This window comes from Rhinolophus sinicus, chromosome 2 (genome assembly GCF_057876585.1).
Source record: "Rhinolophus sinicus isolate RSI-liver-muscle chromosome 2, RSI-T2T, whole genome shotgun sequence".
NCBI lineage: Eukaryota > Metazoa > Chordata > Mammalia > Chiroptera > Rhinolophidae > Rhinolophus > Rhinolophus sinicus.
Genome location: NC_142502.1, coordinates 101272468 through 101290552, shown reverse-complemented (window position 1 = coordinate 101290552; position 18085 = coordinate 101272468). Strand labels below are relative to the sequence as shown.

General features: G+C 42.9%; 1 protein-coding gene across 3 annotated transcripts in view; it reads left to right on the top strand.

Moving 5' to 3' along the window:
- Nucleotides 1–788: 788 nt before the first annotated feature.
- The window catches only part of TBC1D22B (TBC1 domain family member 22B), a 73656-nt gene continuing 56359 nt past the window's right edge, over nucleotides 789–18085 (top strand). For 2 of the 3 annotated variants that reach the window (XR_016020333.1, XM_088795771.1), the window contains exons 1-2: nucleotides 789–1021; nucleotides 12410–12466. Coding sequence is in view for 2 of the 3 variants with exons in the window: in XM_088795771.1 (XP_088651897.1) it covers nucleotides 966–1021; nucleotides 12410–12466 (113 nt within the window). In the remaining variant the exon portion in view is untranslated. The remainder of the gene's footprint in view (nucleotides 1022–12409; nucleotides 12467–18085) is intronic. The other variant, XM_088795772.1, reaches the window with a different exon arrangement.

The following is an 18085-nucleotide window of genomic DNA, read 5'->3' as shown; positions in this document are numbered from 1 at the left end:
GACAGTTATTGGGTGAAACAGGGATTCAGGGGTGTCCAAACTGCGGCCTGCGTTCCATTGTTAATTGGCCCGCAGGAAATTCCAAAAATATATTTAGTTTACTTAAATAAACCAGGTGAGGCAATACGTACTTCACCTCGAGTGAGTGACCCCGCTGTTTGTTTATTTTACCGCATATGGCCCTTGGTGAAAACCGTTCAAAAAACTTTGGACACCCCTGGATTAGATCATTTGAACTTGACCCACAGCCCAAGTCCTTCAACAGTGTTCAATGAACAGAGAGGAAGGTTCTTACAAACCAACCGTTACTCACGTGTTGAACAGTTAGCAACCATAGGCTATCTGACCCGGATTGATCTTCCTTCACAGATTAAAAAAAAAAAAAAATCGGGGTCCAAACGAAAAGGGAAACGGAGGATAATAACCAGTGTCACCGAGCTGGGTGGGAGATTTTAAAATGGGCTGCAAACAACACATGGGACCTCATTTTTAGGTCAAGATTTACGTTTATAAATAAATACATATGCTCTCTCTTCCCCAAAAATATTAGACTTAAGAACCTCTTTCCCCCCAAAGAAAACTGTACCCGTTCCCCTTCCCATGGGTCCTTTACCTCCTTCTTCCCCTCGCCAGGTTAAGGAACTTTCAGCCCCGCCTCCCTGCCGGTCCGAGCTCCGCCTTCCCGGTCCACCTGTGCGCCCGGCCCCTGACGTCACCGCTCGGCTTCAGCGGCTTGCAGGATTCCGGCTCCTGATTGGTTCGTCCGACCACAGCCTGGCAGTCCACCAATGGCAGCGGCGCTGGGTGGGGAGGTGCCCATATCCAAGATGGCGCTCCCAGCAGCTCGGAGCGGGTGACCGGCAGCGGGGGAAGCGGCCTGGGTTGGCCCTCCGATTGTGGGGTCCTGGGGGCATCTCGCCGAGTACCCCCTGGCCCGACTACAAGACCTTCCCCCGGCCAGAGCAATGGCTGCCGAGAACAGCAAGCAGTTCTGGAAGAGGAGCGCCAAGCTGCCGGGGAGGTGAGCCCAGGAGCTGAGAGGAGGAAGAGGGGATTGGATCTAACCCTTCCAGATCGGAAGCCCTGAATCTCGCGGGCCTGGGGTCCCGCCGACCCCGGCAGGCTGGTTTGGGCAACGTGGGCTGGGGGAGCTGGGGCTGCCTGGTGGCGGCAGGGCAGCTGTCAGGCTGAGGCGCAGGCAGCAAGCTGTGGGGACGGCTGGTTGTGGGAGCAGCCCGGGGTCTGGGGGGGAGGGCTCTGGAGGGGCTGCCCTCAGCCGGGCGGTGGCCGGAGTCCGGGCGTAAGAGACGCTGGAGTGGGATGAGTAGCCTGTGTCCGTCCTGGGTTAGGAGGCCCGGCCCTGGAACTGCTTCTCACTTTAAACAGAACTCTCTTGGGGGGTCTCCCCCACGCACAGGTGGTTGTTTGGACACGGATGGCGCCTTCCCCTGCTCCTCCAGCTCGGCACGTAGGAACCTTTTCCCTGGATTCCAACAAGGTTCTGCTGGGAGCTTGGGACCGTCTGCAGGGGGACAGGAGAAATGAGGAAAAATCTCAAGCCCGACCTTACTTTATCTTCAGTTGGCCTTTTCCCATTAGGAATTATTACAGGGTGGCCCAAGAATTGAGGTTATTCTTTAGCCTTTTCTAAGGATTTATTGAACCCCAAGTGGCCCCTTACCCTCCTGCGTTGTATTCTACTAAATTTTTTCATTCTTCAGTTGATTGGTTGGAGAGCAGACCTTCTAAGCTACTTTTTTTTCCCTTTTTGATGTATGTTGAGATCCTTAACAATTGTACGTCCATCCATCTGCTGTTGGTTTACAGTTTCAATTTGTTTTGGGCAGAGTCTTGAGAAGTATAAGGAGGACTGTATGTTTCAGTCGTGAATTTAAGATTTCTGACAGCCACAGTCTACTTGGTGATGAAATTCATGTGGGTTGCCCCACATGCTACCTTTTCTCATTGATTCGGGTCTTTTCCTTCTGGGATAATCCTTTGAACTTGTGACCTTTTTTTTTTTTTTTTAATAGCAAGAGAGAAATGAGGGTCAGTGGTCGCTATATAGCAGACTTATTTTATTTAGGATCCTATTAGACATATGGAGAAGGGTGGGAATCAGCTGACACAGGATTAAAATAATGCAAGGGAATGCAGAGATAGCTTCAGATGAAAGTGCTGTGGAATTACAGTGTTAATGTCAGTGCTAAAGACTTTTATGTTTTTAGATAAGCACCACTTCCTGCCAACTGATTCCTTTTCCTTCCTGGTCTAGTGACCTCTCCAGTCTCACTAACTGTTGTTCTCTGGGGTTTCCATAGTGAGGTCATTAAATGTTGACATCCTAGGGTTATAATCAGAATCAATGGGAGAACTGTTAAATCAGGAAGCAGTAGATGAGATGTGGGACATGCATGGTCTTTTGTCCCTACTGAGTGCTGGTTGTTATTAACAATCTTTTGTTTTCTGTGTTTCCTATTTTGGACAATAGGAACAGTCACCTTTTTTCAAGGCACTACTTTTGCAAGATAGGAAGAGGAGTCTGTTCAGTTTTCTCAAGTTTCTGGCTTGCTTTTTCGTTTTGAAGAGGAATATAGAGGGATAGAGGAGAGACCATTTGAGTTCAGAAAGACTTGGGTTATTATTTGGACCCTTTTACCTGTGTGATTAAGGACAGATGGTTTGCTCAATTTCTCTAGCCCTCAATGTCCTGATCTATGAAATGTGGATAAAAATACTTTCCTCAGGGTTACTGTGAGGACTTAATTTAATATCCTATTTGTAAAGAACCAAGGACAGTATTTATTTAGTACATTATGGTTGCTCAATATATACTAGTAATTAGTACTACTATTATTCTTAGAGCAAATAAATAAATCTTTACTCAGATCCTTACCCTGGTGCTAGGTGTTTATGTTCATTGTTTACCTTGAGACATCAAAGTGTTGCCATGATTGACAATAGATTTTATACCTTGGTTGTTGAGGGGAAATATTGTTTAGTTATGTGCTTTTAGCAGGGAAGCCTCCAGGATCCCCTGGTTATGGGGACAACTAGTTTTGGATAGTAAGTGCTTTGATTTAAGGAAAACGTTAGGGCATTTTCTCAAGAATAGAATTTTTTGCATTTGTACTCTTTCCGTTTTAGTGAAGAAACACTTTCTCCTGGGTGGGGAAATGACATGGACAACTGTGTTTAGGCCCATTGCAACCTAAAAGTAAAACTAGTTTTCTTTGCAAACTGAAAGGTGAAAATTCAAAGCAATGTCAGGTTACTTTCAGTTTCTTTGATCATTATCCAACAACCTTAATGACAAACAAATAGGAATTTTACTTAGTAAAATAGCCTAAGTTCACAATGAATTAAACACTTTTTTAAAACAACTGCTTTATTGAGATATAATTCACATACCATACAAATCACCCACTATTCAGTGGTTTTTAGTGTATTCATGTGGAGTATGATGGTTTTGCACAACCATCTCCACTAATTTCAGTACATTTTTATCACCCCAAAAAGAAACCTCTTATCCATTAGTAGTCACCCTCCATCCGTCCCCACCCTCCTCAGCTCCTGGCAGCCACTAATCTTCCTTTTTCTATAGATTTACCTTCTGGACATTTCTTATAAATGGAGTAATGTGCTATGAGGCCTTTTCTGGATTCTTTTATTAAGCATAATGTTTTCAAGGCTCATTCATATCAGTATTTTATTCCTTATCATGGCTAAATAATATTATATGGCTGTGCCTCGTTTTGTTTATCCATTTGTTAGTTGATGGACATTTACGTTTCCACTTTTTGGCTATTGTGAGTAATGCTGTGAAATTCATTGAAGGTTTCTGTGTGGATGTATGTTTTCCATTCTTTGTGTATATGTAGGAGTGGAATGGCTGGGTCACGTGGTAACTTGGCAGAATTAAACATCTTTTTAAGTTCTCTCAGTCATATACATACATAAGAGCCCTGTGTACTTAATACATCACATGGTCCTTGTATAGATGCCTAGGAAGCTAGGAGGCGATATGTACCACATGGTTAAGAATCAGGCTTCGGAAACTTGCAGCTAATAGGTAAGTCAGTCCTGGAGATCTAACGCACAGCGTAAGGATTATAGCCAACAGCGCTACATCATAAGTTAGGAGACTAGGTCTTAATTGTTCTCACCAGAACAAAGAAATTATAATTATGTGACGTGATGGAGGTGTTAGCTAACCCTTTGATGGTACTAAATTGCAATAGATAAATGTAGGAAGCCAACACATTGTACACCTTAAACTTTCACAATGTTTGTCAATTGTATCTGAAATAATAATTTTTAAAAAGGTGAAGGCTTTGGAACCTGACTGCCTGGGTTAAAATCCCAACTCTGTCCTTTATAGCTGTGTGACCTTGGGCAAGTTACTTAACCTCTCTGTGCCACAGTCTCATCTGTAAAATGGGGACAGAGTGATTACCCCATGAAGCTATTATGAGGGTTAAATGAGATAATGCATAGAAAGTACAGAACAGGTGCTCAATAATGTAGCTGTTATGAAAATGATAGTTGTAATTCAGGTGTTCTTTAGCAGTGAGGAGTATGAGTTTGAATAGTCTCAACCTTCACTGAGTGCCCTCGAGGGCTCATTAAAACACAGATTACCACGCCCGCCCCCTCCAGGGTTTCTGATTCAATAGGTCTGCGGGGGGGGGGGGGGGGGGGGGGGGGCCTGAGAAGCTGAGCTCTAAGAGGTTCCCAAATGATGCCGCTGCTGCTAATCTAGGGGCTGCACGTGGAGAACCACTAACCACTAAGAAAAGAGCCCGAATTAGACTGAAAGAGACCTGTTCAATGCTGGGGGCTTTTGCCATGTGGATCATGAACAATTAATGCATCTCACAGTCAACATGTCAGAACAGAACTCTTGGATTCTACGTCTGCCCACTCCTGCAAAACTGTTCTTCCCATCTCACTTAATGGTCTCACCATTCACCGAGTTCCTCAGACCCCAAATCCTAAGGTATTTGATTCTTCTCTTTCCCTTCCTGCCACATCCAGTTCATCAGCAAGTCCTGTTGGCTCGTCAAATAAATCCCAAATATGAGCTGCTCTCACCATTTCATCCCCTCCCCCTTTTTTCTGCCTCCTCCCCGTCTCCCACTCTAGTTCAAGCCGTTATTTCTAGTGTTTCTCAGTCTAGTTGTGTAGGATACAGCCCCTTGGCCCAGGCTGGTATTATGAGCCTTGCGCTCCCCCCCCCCCCCCAGGCTGAGGAAGTCGGTCACCAGTCGTTGGTCAGCCGCTCACAGCCGCTCACAGCAGCTCTCGCTGGCTGCCGGCCGCTCCTGGCAGCACCCAGTAGCCCAAGCTCACCTCAGGTTGCTCACAGCAGCCCAGCTCCAGGGAGAGCTGTTGTTCACAATCTCAGCTGTAGAGGGCGCAGCTCATGGACCCATGTGGGACTGGACTGGGACCTCAGTGTTAGGAGCACAGCGCTCCAACCACCTGAGCCACCAGGCTGTCACCATTTCTACCCTTACTTCTGTGGATCAAACTGTCCTCTCTTGCCTGGACGACTGCTGTAGCCTCCTAATTGGTTTTCCTGCTTCTATTCTTGCCCTTTTACAGACCTCTCATTTGTAGTTAGAATGAAATCCAAACTCTGAGTCTTTCAGGCCGTTCATGGTTGGAAAGATAGGCCAAGCTATGGACTTGTATCTTTATCTCAAGAGCAGTGAAATGCCATCAGAAGGTCGATGGGGGCTGTGACACGATTGGATTTGCGTTTATAAAAATATCATCCTGGCCGCCCTGAGGAATATGGCTTGGACCAGTGTTTTCAACAGTCAGGGGTGGGACACACAGTGGGTGTTTTGGGTGAGTTAATCCTGGGTTGTACTGGACTGTAGGACGTATAATATCCCTGGGCCTTGCCCACTGAATGTCGGGAAGGCCCACCCATTATGGGGACACACACCCCGTCCTCCACATACACTTACATGTTTCCAAACACTCCAGCTCTCCCCACCCCACCCCTGACTTTCACCCCCTCCCTAACCCCTGCTGGGAACCAGAGTGAGTCTAGTTAGGGGGCGACTGCAGTCAGTGGGGGAAAGGACATGGTGTCTTGGATTAAGGCGATGGCATGGTCAGTAGAGGTCAAGTTTGAGAGTATCTGCGGGACTTTACCGTCATTGGATTTGGGGAGTGAGGGAGAGGAGGCGCCGAGGAGCTGTGACTCCCCAGTTTCTGTCTGAGGTGCTCAGGTGGGATTGTGGTGTGATGGCCTCAGAGACCAAGCCCGATTTTAGGGCAAAGGACTTAAATACTCTGCGCTCAATCTCCTTACCTATGAAATGAGAGGTTTGGATTAAGGCTCTTACCAGTTCTGAAGCTGAGTGTTACGTTTAAACTTACCAACTCCAGCTCGTGTCATTGGCTATTTCTCTCTTGCTCTGTCACCCACACCAGGCAGGATTCATAGGTAAAAGCAGATGGGGTGCGGGTGGGGGTGGGGGTGGGGTGGCGGGAGGTGGGCTTTTCTGTCTTGTGCTTTTGAAAGTCCTGACTTGCTGGCCCTGCTGACCATCTGAGCGTCATGAAATTATAGGACGTTAGACTCGGCGCTAAGACCCCTGCACTGGCGAAGTTGAGGGCACAGGGGAGGTGACTTGCCACAAATCACACTGCAGATTTCTTGACTCCTGGTCCATCCGGGCTCTCTCTACTGCTGCTTCCCCTTCCCTCAGTCTGTGCTGAGGTTAAGACACCCTCTGCCAAAGCACCTCATCCATTCTAGGGTGTGGACACTTCCGGTGAAAAGATGTGGATGAGACTTGAAATAGGAGAGACACATGTGAGCCAAGGCCTGGCTCGTTTCCCACGTTCTCTATTCCAGTCGTTCTGGGAAGCACTTCTCCCTCTTTTTAAGCAAAAGTCTTTGTTAAATTTGAGGAACTCTGTTTAGCGTTCACAGAAGTTGAGAAAAGTGTCTAATCACTTGAATCACTGAGGAGCCTTCTGTCACTTTGGTCATTTTCATAACATTAATGAATCTGACAGTAGAGTGGATGTCATGGTCCCAGCCTATCTGGGCGGGTACCTTACAACCTGTTCTTACTTGGAAATGTGTGACTGATAAAGTAAGTGACTAGAAGATACTGAATGATCACCAGAACCCTGCACACCCCAGTTCTGGAAGACTTCCATCCCGTGAGTGCGTGACCTGAGTCATTTGTCAGCACGTTTGGTTTTCAGTCCGATCGCTCTGTGCCCTTCTTTGCTTTAGCTCCTCTGTCAGCGCCAAGCAAACACCTGTGGATTTTCCCTACCAAGGTGTTTGCACTGTTCCAACTACATAAACGAGCTGTGCCAGTGCATTCTGTGGTGTCATTTTATTAAAGAGAATGGCAGAGGTTGCCCGGGGTTTTTACCCCTTTTTGTCTTGGTTGCAGCCCATCCTGTGGCATTTTCTCTGTGTCTGCGGTGTGATTTCTCTGCGACGCAGCACGTCTGCCTCTGGTTTTAGGTCTCTGTGAAGAAGAGTCCGCTTAAAACAGAGGCCTGAGTTTTGTGCAGTTCCAATCTTCACTCAGTAAGTGTTGTTTAGGTGCCTGTTGGTGTACGTCGTGCTCTGCCAGGCGGTGAGGGGACTACAGAAACAGACGTGCCCCAGCCCTGCTCTTTAGAAGCTGAAAATCGACTTGGCAGATGGCTTCCTGGTGAAGATGCTGTGTATTATTTACCTTCAGAAAAACGTAAAAGTGGAGCTGGGTGGAAACATATTGTTGAGTGAGAAAAGTAAGATACAGAACGGTATGTCTAGTGTGCAATATATGTAAAGTTTTAAAACATAAGAACGTATTGTGTGTTGTTTATGGACACATGCATACAAGTAAAAGTATGAAAACAGATGGGAGGATTTCATACCCAGTTCAGGATAGTGGTTGTCTCTTGGGAAGAAAGGGAAACAGGATCCCAGGACGGCACTGGGACTTCTGTGATCTCTCTAATGCTTTATTTTCTTAAGAAAAGAAATGTGGCAAATGTTAACATTTGTTAGATCAGATTGAGGGGTTCATGGATGTGTGTTATATTTTTCTCTGCACTTTTTTTTGTGTTTGAAAATGTGAATTAAATGGCTTCTATACTTTTTTGGAGCTAATTTTTTTAAAATTTGTGTTGGAGACATCAGTCAGCCATCATGAAATTAAGTAATATTTAAAGTAGCATTTATGATTTAGAGTCAGAATGAGTCATATATACAGTGTGATGCCATTTATATAAAGTTTTAAAAGTATACAAAACAATACTATATAAATTGTTTAGGGATATATACCTAGGAAATAAAAATGTGAAAACAAAAACGAGGGTGAAAAATGCCAGATTCAATAAAATGGCTTTCTAGGAAGGGAGGGAGGGGTTTCCTCTCCATAATGTCTTATTTCTTATTTAGCTGATGAATATGAAGAGCCTTATATTATGATCTAAGTATAGTTTAATTTTTTTTAAGTTTATTTTTTAAAAGCATTATAAGCCCTGATTCATGTATTTTAGGGAATCAGAGAGGACATGGGTTAGTGGGCGCTGGGTGTGGGGTCAGAGAAAGTCTCATGGTGGGGGGACTGAGGGGTGTGTGGAATTTGAAGGGAATGTTTCAGGATGGACATGATTTTGAAAAGGGGGTAGTGAGAAGAGCCTGATTTAGTCAGTAAGGTGTTTGGAAGGTGGAGTGGAGACCAGCGTGCTGGAGCGTTGAGTTTGGATTTGGGGGGTAGAGATGGTACAGGCTGATGGGTCAGTTATAAGTGCCAGGAAATCGAGCACTTCAGTCGCCAGGCTCTTAGTTTATCGTTGTTTAGTCTCTGTGATTATCTCAGTTTCTTATCCTTTTCTAACTTCTTGCCTGTCCTTTTTGAGATTCAATAAACTGATTAATTATACAAAATGTTCCAGGTACAGAAACAGCATAGTTTGGTTCAAGAATATGTTAACAAATTCTGTTTGAGCTCTGACACCCTTGCTGATAAAATCCATCATTTGGCCTTTCTGGCTGTGCCAGCATTGGGCTGACATTTTTAAAAGAAACCGTCTACCATGATTTTAAATTCTCTTTCCTGGATAGTAATTGATGGCCTTTGGCGCTTAGGCCTAAGGCACCGTTAGGACAGCTTTTTGTCTGCATGGATTACTGGCCAGTGCTAGTCTTTCTTCTAAGGAGAGAATCTAAGGGTCCCCTCTTATTTTTCTACCCCGACACCTTACCTAACTGGCCTGTTGCAAACTTCCTGCAATTTATCCTCTGATCTTTATATTTTACTACAAAGAGGCTTGTGAACTTGGAGACTTCAAGTGTACTCGTCTTAGAGTATTTACAAATGTTAAAATATACAACAGTGGCCCTTTTGGTGTTTTAGTCTGTGTTTTAATATATGTCTAAGCCTTTCCTCTGTAAGCCAAACTTACCCATTATTCTTTGATCCTTCTTATTTTCTCTCTCCTTTCCTTTGCCTAAGAAACCCTGTGAACACATTCAAGTAGCATTGTTTGTATTTCTGTAGTTGTATATATAATGATTTGTTTACAAATTACTTAACAACCTTTCAGAGAAACTTAGGGAGGAGAGATTTTATATCTAGAAAGGCAGGGATCATATCCATAACTAAAGATCTGTACACAAGAACATTCCGTCTGGAATCTTATTAATAGTACAAGTCAGTGTGAAAATGATTGAATTGGTTCCATTTTCATTTAAAAGCAACTTAGGGTCACGTCTGTTATGTCAAATAAGTGCTTGGTAAAGTTGTTCTATTTTCTAATGTTGGGTAAGGAATAAATTACAAAAATGAGAGGGAAAAAGAAAACAAACATTTCTTGGGCACTGAGTGTGTGCTGGGTAGCATTCTAGCATTGGCAAATCTACCTCACTGCCTGCTGGTATTATCACGCACCAGGAATTGTGTGAAAGGGGCTTTTTACACATTGTCCCACTGAATCCTCCCTACCGTCTTAAGATTGCTTAATTCATTTCTTGCAAAGGTGATACATGTGCATGATGCTAATTGAGAAAGGTACGGAAAGGTTTGCTGTGAAAACTAAGTCTCTTTGCCACCGGGTCCCTGAGTCATCCAGTTCCTCTTCCAAACCACTTCGACTGGTGTCTTGTGTGTTCTTTCAGAGGTACTTTATACATAGACCTAATTATATGTGAATATGTGGATATGTTTTATTTTAAAGTTTTTTACAGAAATGGTGGCATATTACGCATACAGTTCTACATCTTTTTTCAATAAGTGTTTAGTTTGTTTTTTTGTCAATGCATATAGAACTGCCTCATTCTTTTTAACAGATGTACTGTAATTTATTTAACTAGTCCCCCATTGATAATAATTCTTTGTCTTTTAGTCGGTAAGTTCAGACCATTTATATTTACTGGGATGATTGATATATTTGGTCTTAGTTCTATTTTTAATATTTCTTTAAAATAATCTTTCAGTATAAGGACTGACCTTGCTTTGGGAGGTGTATATTCTGATAATTTGGCAGGCTTATCCTCTTATTCTAATGATCGTGTTTATAATATAACTTTATACCATATTGCTTCAGAAAATAATCTATTGACTCCCTACCATGAGCAATGATGAAATTAGTAGTAATATTTCCTGCCCCCTCACCTCCTGCTTTTGTTGATTGTTTTATTTTATATCTTAAAACATACTTATGCCTCTATTACTTGAGCTATCAGCCTTAAAGACCTTTTTTCAGCCTGGCCAGTAAATGATGAACTCAGCGTACATACTCGTTCGTCCACTTTTCCTCCATCCCATTTTAATATTTGCCAGTTACATTATTTTTACATTTTCTTCTGCAACCATAAAGCCTCAAATTTAAGACGTAGTCTTAAGGTTAAATTAATTAAGTGTTCTCCTCCAGTCCTTTTGTCATAATTTCTACGTTTATCTCATTGTTAATTGAAGTTTTTCCTCTAGTAATTTCTTCAGCAAGGAGTTAAGGAAACCATATTCCCTGAGTTCTTATATGTCGAAACCTGTTTTTCTGTCACCTTTGTTCTTGAACAACAGTTTGGCTTGATATGTAGTTATTCTTGGGTCACTTTTGTGTGTGTATGAACTATTCCAGAAAAGGACATGAAATAATTGTGTGGTATGAGAGCTTGATGAATAATCACAAAGTGAACACCCCAGAAATGAGCACCCACAAGCCACCTTGTGTCTGTTCTCTGTCACCCTCCTTCCTTCCCCCAAGACAACCACAGTCTTTATGTTAATGTCTCTGCTTTCTTTATGATGGTGCCACAATGGATGCGTCCTAAACAATACAAATCATTTTTCCAGTGCTTGAAGTGTATATAAATAGAATCATACAGTATTTACTCTTTTATCCTTTGTTTTTTGCTCAACGTGACACTTGTAACATTCATTCACATTGTTACTTGCAGCCCTACTTCACAATTTACGTTGCTGTGTGATAGTCTATTATATGAACATATTACAGTTTATTTCTCTGTTGATGGACTCTTGGGTTATTTCTAGTTTGGGGCTAAAAGAAACCATGATGCTATGAATCATTTTATATATGTCTCCTGGTACAGATATGTGTATATTTTTCTTAAGATACAGACTTGGGAGTGAAAATACTGGGTCTTAGGGTATACACATTTCATTCTTCCTAGATATGGCCAAACTGTTGTTGTTGTTTTGTAATTTTTTATTGGGGAATATTGGGGAACAGTGTGTTTTTCAGGTGACCCATTAGCTCCAAGTCGTTGGCCTTCAATCTAGTTGTGGAGGGCGCAGCTCAGCTCCAAGTCCGGTCGCCATTTTCAATCTAGTTGCAGGGGACACCGCTGACCATCCAATGTGAGAATTGAACCGTCACCTCCGCTTTAACCAACTGAGCCATCCAACCGCCCCAAACTGTTTTTTAAAGTGGGTTGTATCGCTTTATCCCCCGCCAGCCCTGTGTGAGAGCTCCCCGGTTGATGTGTAGTGTTGTTCATTGCCTTTTAGCCCAAGCGATCCTTTGGGGTAGGTGATATTTCCATTTTACAGATAAGAAAACAGGTTCAAAGTGGTCAAGTATTTAGTGCAAGTTTATAGAGGTAGTAGATGCCAGAACTGGCATTTGACTCTGCTCTCTCCAGCTCTAAAGCCCGTTAACCTTTCCGTGCTGCCTTCTTTACAGATAGGACCTCCTGACATAATGTATGTAAGGCACTGAAACCTCACCAGGGAAGATGAATGTGCTCAAAGACTTGTTTTTAAATAGCCGTTTGCTATCTTTTGGGAATGGATTGGGTATAGTTGTTCTTGGAGGGGAGCTGTTTCTCAGTCCCTTCCGAATCTGCGATGTAGATGGTACTCATCCAACGTATTTAGTGTCCTGACAGCTTCCTTTGTTCTGCTTTCAGCATCCAGCCTGTGTACGGAGCACAGCACCCGCCTCTGGACCCTCGGCTCACCAAAAAGTAAGTCAAGATGTTTTCCTTTCATGCAGGTACTTCTTCCATCACCCCCAAATCCTCCCCTACTTTGTTGAAATGACAGTTTCCATTGTGATCTTTTCTAGCTTCTCCTCTGCTCTCTTTTGGATCAATAGATAAGCAATCTTCTTACCTCTAAACAGTCTGTTACTAAGTGAGAAATTAATTCACTGCCAATATTTTTCCCCTACATTGTGATAGGTTGGCCAGTAAAGGAATGCCCACGATCAGGCAAGTTAAGAAAGTTTATTAAGAGAAAGTCTATTTTACTAGGAGAAAGTCTATCGGGCTGAGCAAAGATGGCTACAGCCCGGGCTGCGTGTCTAAAGGAGACTTGCAGCCCCCAAGGAGGGGGTAAGGGGGGTTTTATAGGGGCTGTGCTGACAGTATAGCCTTGTTTGACTAGAAAACGCTGACCGCCTGCAAGCCAGTAGCTGTTTTGTGGCGTTTTCTGTTGTCGCAAGTTGGGCTGTGTCTGCAGGTGCAGACAACAGACATTCTGCTGTTTTCTTGCAGACATGGCTCTGTCTGTGAGTCAGGGTCTCTGAGACCTGACATTCAGAGACCTCACATTTAGTCAAGGTCTCTAACATTCAGAGACCTAACATATTGGAAATGAGTGTATGTAGGGTTTGATATTGAACTCTCCGTCCTGCTGAAAAGATCTTTATTGATTAAGTATTGTCCTGAAATTGGATGATTGATGACCTTCTTCTAGCAGGAGACCTGGATTCTGGAGCCCATCGCTTTTGAACATAGATAGGTCTGCCACCTTCTCCTCACTTACACTCTGAGAAATGGGGCAAACAGAATATAACTCTAGGGCTGGTTTTCCTCAGGTCCTCTCTTTGCCATGTTCAAGGAAACCCAGCCATACAACAGAGTGAAAAGCTCCCTGGAGGCTAGTTCTCTAGTAAAATTCTAATAAATTATCTTCAAATACAACAGAGGCCCTACTTAATCCAAGATGTGTGGCTATATCGATACCCCCAATATCACTTTATCACAACTTCCTCTGACGGGCTGTCACTGAGCCGCAATGAACTTCAGTGAGGAGATGGTCACCTTCTCAGATTTTCTGAGAACTCTGGCCTCCATCTTTGGCTGCGCTTAATCTTAGAGACTTATTTTTATGAAAACTGTAGTTTGTGGTGAAAACCGAATGATTTGAGAGGTGCAGGAGACCTAGGTTCTCATCCTCCTGGGGCCTGTTTAATAATGTCCGCCCTTTCTTCCTTCACAGTCGATAGGGAAGTAAAGATACGTACATTGAAGTATTTTGAATACCTAGAAAAATGCTGTCCTAGTTCCTATACCTGTATATATGCTGTACCGAGGTGCTATCTTAGTTCCAGATTACAAAGCTAGTTTCATATGAAGCCACACTAGTTATTGAGATGATTGGATTTATTTGAATGTTGCTAAATTCCCCACTTGTTTCACATCCCTTTCTTGTGTCAAACATTATTTTTCTTAATAAATTTGTGTCGTATTTCTATTAAGTGAATGGCCATATCAGTAAAACCGTGTAGTATTAATCAGCTTTCAGAATGATTGATTGTGGTTTCCGAAACCAATATAACGTGGAGCCACTCTTTTTCAAAATATCCGTAGGTGTTTGTATTAACATTTAAGCAGTTATTATTCACCAAACAGCTATGTTTCTCTCATAATAAATGTGCCATTTATTATGGTTTTGTAAGTTTTTAGTTTCACTTGTGCTTCTCGAATCCCTTTTTCTTGACTACTTACTAGTTCCATGATCTTGGACACATAACCTGTCTGAGCTTTAGTTTCCTCATCCATGAAATGGAAATAATCAGACTCACCTCACAGAGTTGTTGCAAGGATTAAATGAGAAAGTGCTTTTTAAGCTCTAATTTGGCACCCAGTTGTAAGGAGGGAAGGAAAGGTGTCCGTCAGAGGCCAGTTTGGTTGTAACTTTGACACCGTTCTGTTTAAATAACCCTGGTTGAACTTCAAGCCCCCCTTCGGTTAGGTAGAACTTAGTTGGGACCATGTTAAAATGAGGCAGCCTATAAACCACAGGCACCCCAAGCTAGAATTGCCTAGATTGGTGTTTTTTTTTTACTGTGACTCCTGGGGTCAAAAGGGAAGAGACGTTTCTCCTCCAAAGGCCACATCCCTAGATGTGGCTTCTTCTCATTCTGGCTGCGAACATAAACAGCCCGTTCCGTGTAGACAGGAAGTTGTTCCTACAAGGCCCAGGAGGTTATTTCCACCAGACGAGAGAGGCAGGGCCATCCGTGCGCACTGGGGAGATTCTCGCTGTGCTGTTACCTGCCCAGTGTGTGTGGCTGCTCCTCCTCCAGGCTGCATATCCTACTAGGCCTCACCCGCCCCTCTTCTCTCTGACAGGTTTTCTAGGTAGAGGAGTTAGAGCGTGCGCGCTAGCTCTGCGGTCAGGTAGGCCTGGTGGATTGGAGCCCAGACTTCGCTGCCTGCCCATTACCTCAGTCAGCCTCAGTTTCCTCATCTGTACATGGGAGTAATAATAATAGTACCTCATAGACTTATGAGTGAGCATTAGTAAGAAAATGGGTATGTGTAAGTATTAGCACAGAGCCTGGCCCCTAGTAAATAGCCTATAAATGTTAACCGTTATGTACATGTGAATTTATATTATCTCTTGGAGAGAACAAAATGAATAAACGTGGATAATCTTCAAAGCCTAAAATCTTTCCATCACTGTCACTGGTCTGTAGATTTGCTGCTTTCTCTCATTGGTGACCCCGGTACCTTCCACTCTCGCTCTCCTCTTTCATTCTTGTGAGTGGTTCTCAGCGACCTTCTTCTGTCCTCAGACTCCCACCCGTGTCGGTGAGACCAGCTCCTTCCATGAGGCCTCGTCCTCAGGACAGAGCTGACTTTTCTAACTGGTTGGTTGAGTTTGGGGTTTTGTGGGAGTAGGTGTCCCTAAAATAATTTCTAGCAGCCTCACAATGCTCTGCTTTGACTCGCTCTTGTCTTTCTGTCACAGAGAATGGGAGCCTTTCCTCCCTTCTTTTCTCTTCATTGTGTTGGAATGTGTCCTTCCAATTTCTATTTGCAGAAGCCTTCATCTGAGTACTTCTTAATCTAGTTCCCTTATACTGAATCTCCATCTGCTTAAAAAATATAATGAAATACTTTAAATGCATAAAAAAAAGGTGTAGAGAAAAATATAGCCAACGCTCATGGACCCGGCATGCAGCTGACTTACCTCCTTCACTTGTACAGGGAGCTCAGCGTCTGTTAGAACCTGACCCTCAGCACAGCCGTCCCTCGGTGTGTGTTGTAGTTCAGTCCAGGCTGTGCATGAGCTTCACCCAGTGTTACACTGTCAGCACCCAGTCCGTTCTTCGACCTGACTTAGAATTCAGCTTCTTGATTTGATGGTTTATTTAAAGAATCCTCAAAACATGAAGAGGATATTTAGGAAACATCAACCAGAAAAAACCAGTAGTTAACCTTGCGATCCAAAGCGCTCCCTGTCACTCTGTAGGATTCATTATGTGCAATCTTGAGGTACGCGTGGCCTCAAAGAGGAGAACAGTAATAATCACCACGTACTCCTGCGCAGTGTTTCATCGATGACTGATCGTTCTTACACATCTGCCTGTTTGTTCTTGGCAGCGGCCCCTCTGCGGTGTGTGCTGCAGGTTGGGGAGCCCGGGTCCCCTTTACAGGGGAGAGGCAGCCACAGTGATGAGTCCAGAACCTGCGGCCTCAGCAGGTCTGCAGAGGAATAATTTGCCTTCTGGCTCATGGGGGACTTTTGACATGCAGGTATTTGTACTGCGTTGCCTCAGTTTTATTTTCTTTGATTCGTTAGTTTACGATTATTCATTCAGTAGCTTTATAAGTACTCTAACTTTGGGAATTGAAGAAAGCCAACAAAACATTTTCCACTGAATAATAAAAGTAATAAGCTCATTGTAAAAAACATGAATAATTCCGAGAAGTATAAAAATGGAATGAAATGTCACCTATAATTCTACAGCCCAGAGATAAGCACGGTTAACATTTTGATGCATTTTCTTCCCAGTTTATGCATATACTTCTATGCTTATACTTTTTTATAAATATAGAGATCATTAAAAATGCATCATTTGGTTCCAAGTTTTACTTTATCGGGATCGTTTTCTAGTGTTATTAACTAGCCTTCAAGATGTGATTCTCACTGGCAGTATAACATTCCATCTGGTGGCTGAACCATAAGTTATTTCATCATTTCCAGTTTCTAGATGTCTGTGTATTTATAGTTTTTAACCAAAATAATACCACTATAAACTTTTAGATCATTTTTGTTTGACTTTCTGATTATGTTCCTATGGTCAGAGATTATGAATCATTTTAAGGCTCATAGTGTGTATGTTGCCAGATTGTTTTCCAGAAGGTCGTACAACATACTCTACCACCTGCAGTATTAGATAGCTGGTCTCACTACACCCTGGTCAGCTAAAGAGAACACATCTTTAAATCTTTTCTAATTTAGTGGGTGGAAAATGGTATCTTGTTTCTATCATATTTGAGCCGTTACATCTTGTAATCTTGTGTTCTCTCTTGTATTAGTGTGATATGTTTTCCTTTGCTCTGTGTGATATTAGTGTTTCAGAATAATCCCTCGGTGACAGCTGACTCCTTTTTTGATGTTAATAATAGGGACATTCGGATGAGCTGTGAGTTACCAGTGTGTATGTATCAATGTTAATATTATCTTTCAGAATAAATAATTGGACTCATCTAGGGAGATGGTATAGTTATTAGACTACCTACCTCCACCCAAAGGAAGAAACATCTCTTGGAAATGGGGGAACTGCCGCTCTCTGGCAGAGCCTTGTTTTCACTCTGGAGTTGCCCTGCCCTGTTGGGGGAACAATGAGGCATTTTAATGATGTTTTTGCCCATTGCATTCCAGTCCCCAGGTGTAAACGTACACAAGGCACATCCTCTGCTTCCCTGTTTGCGGTCTGAGGGATGCTCAGGGAAACTGAGTTAGAAATGTCCCAGCCACATAGTCCCCTGGATCCAGAATAAGGTCCCCCAGACCTTAGGAGGAAGACACAAAGAGGAAAAGTTCAGGAAAGTAGGAGTGGTCTATATGACTCAGGACTAGGCTCTCTTTCCTCAATGAGTTAATCTAATGTTCCCCAAATCTGCACGATTTTTTTGGCTATATTCTGTACTATTATTTACTAAATGCATTTTAAAAAATAAACTCATTTACTCAATTAGATTTATTTACAAAAATAAACGTGATCACTTAGAAATGGAAAACCAATACCATTTGCCAAAAATAGAAAGTAACCTTAAAAATAAGCACAGTGAAAACCAAAACAATCTTTATAATTAAGTTCTAAGCCAGGTCCTGTTGCTTGCAAATATGTCGGTCCTGAGGCTGCCCTCACTTTGTTAAAAACACCGTCTTAAAGGCGGAATAGCACTGAACTGAAACTATCTCCTCAAGGTCAGCAGAAGGACTTGAACAGAATAGAAAAGAACAACTTGTTCATTTTGGAACTCAATGTTTAATGCTACACTTGGACTACCTGAAATGACCTCGTGTTCTACCAGTAGTTTATGTCTTACTCTGAAGAATAG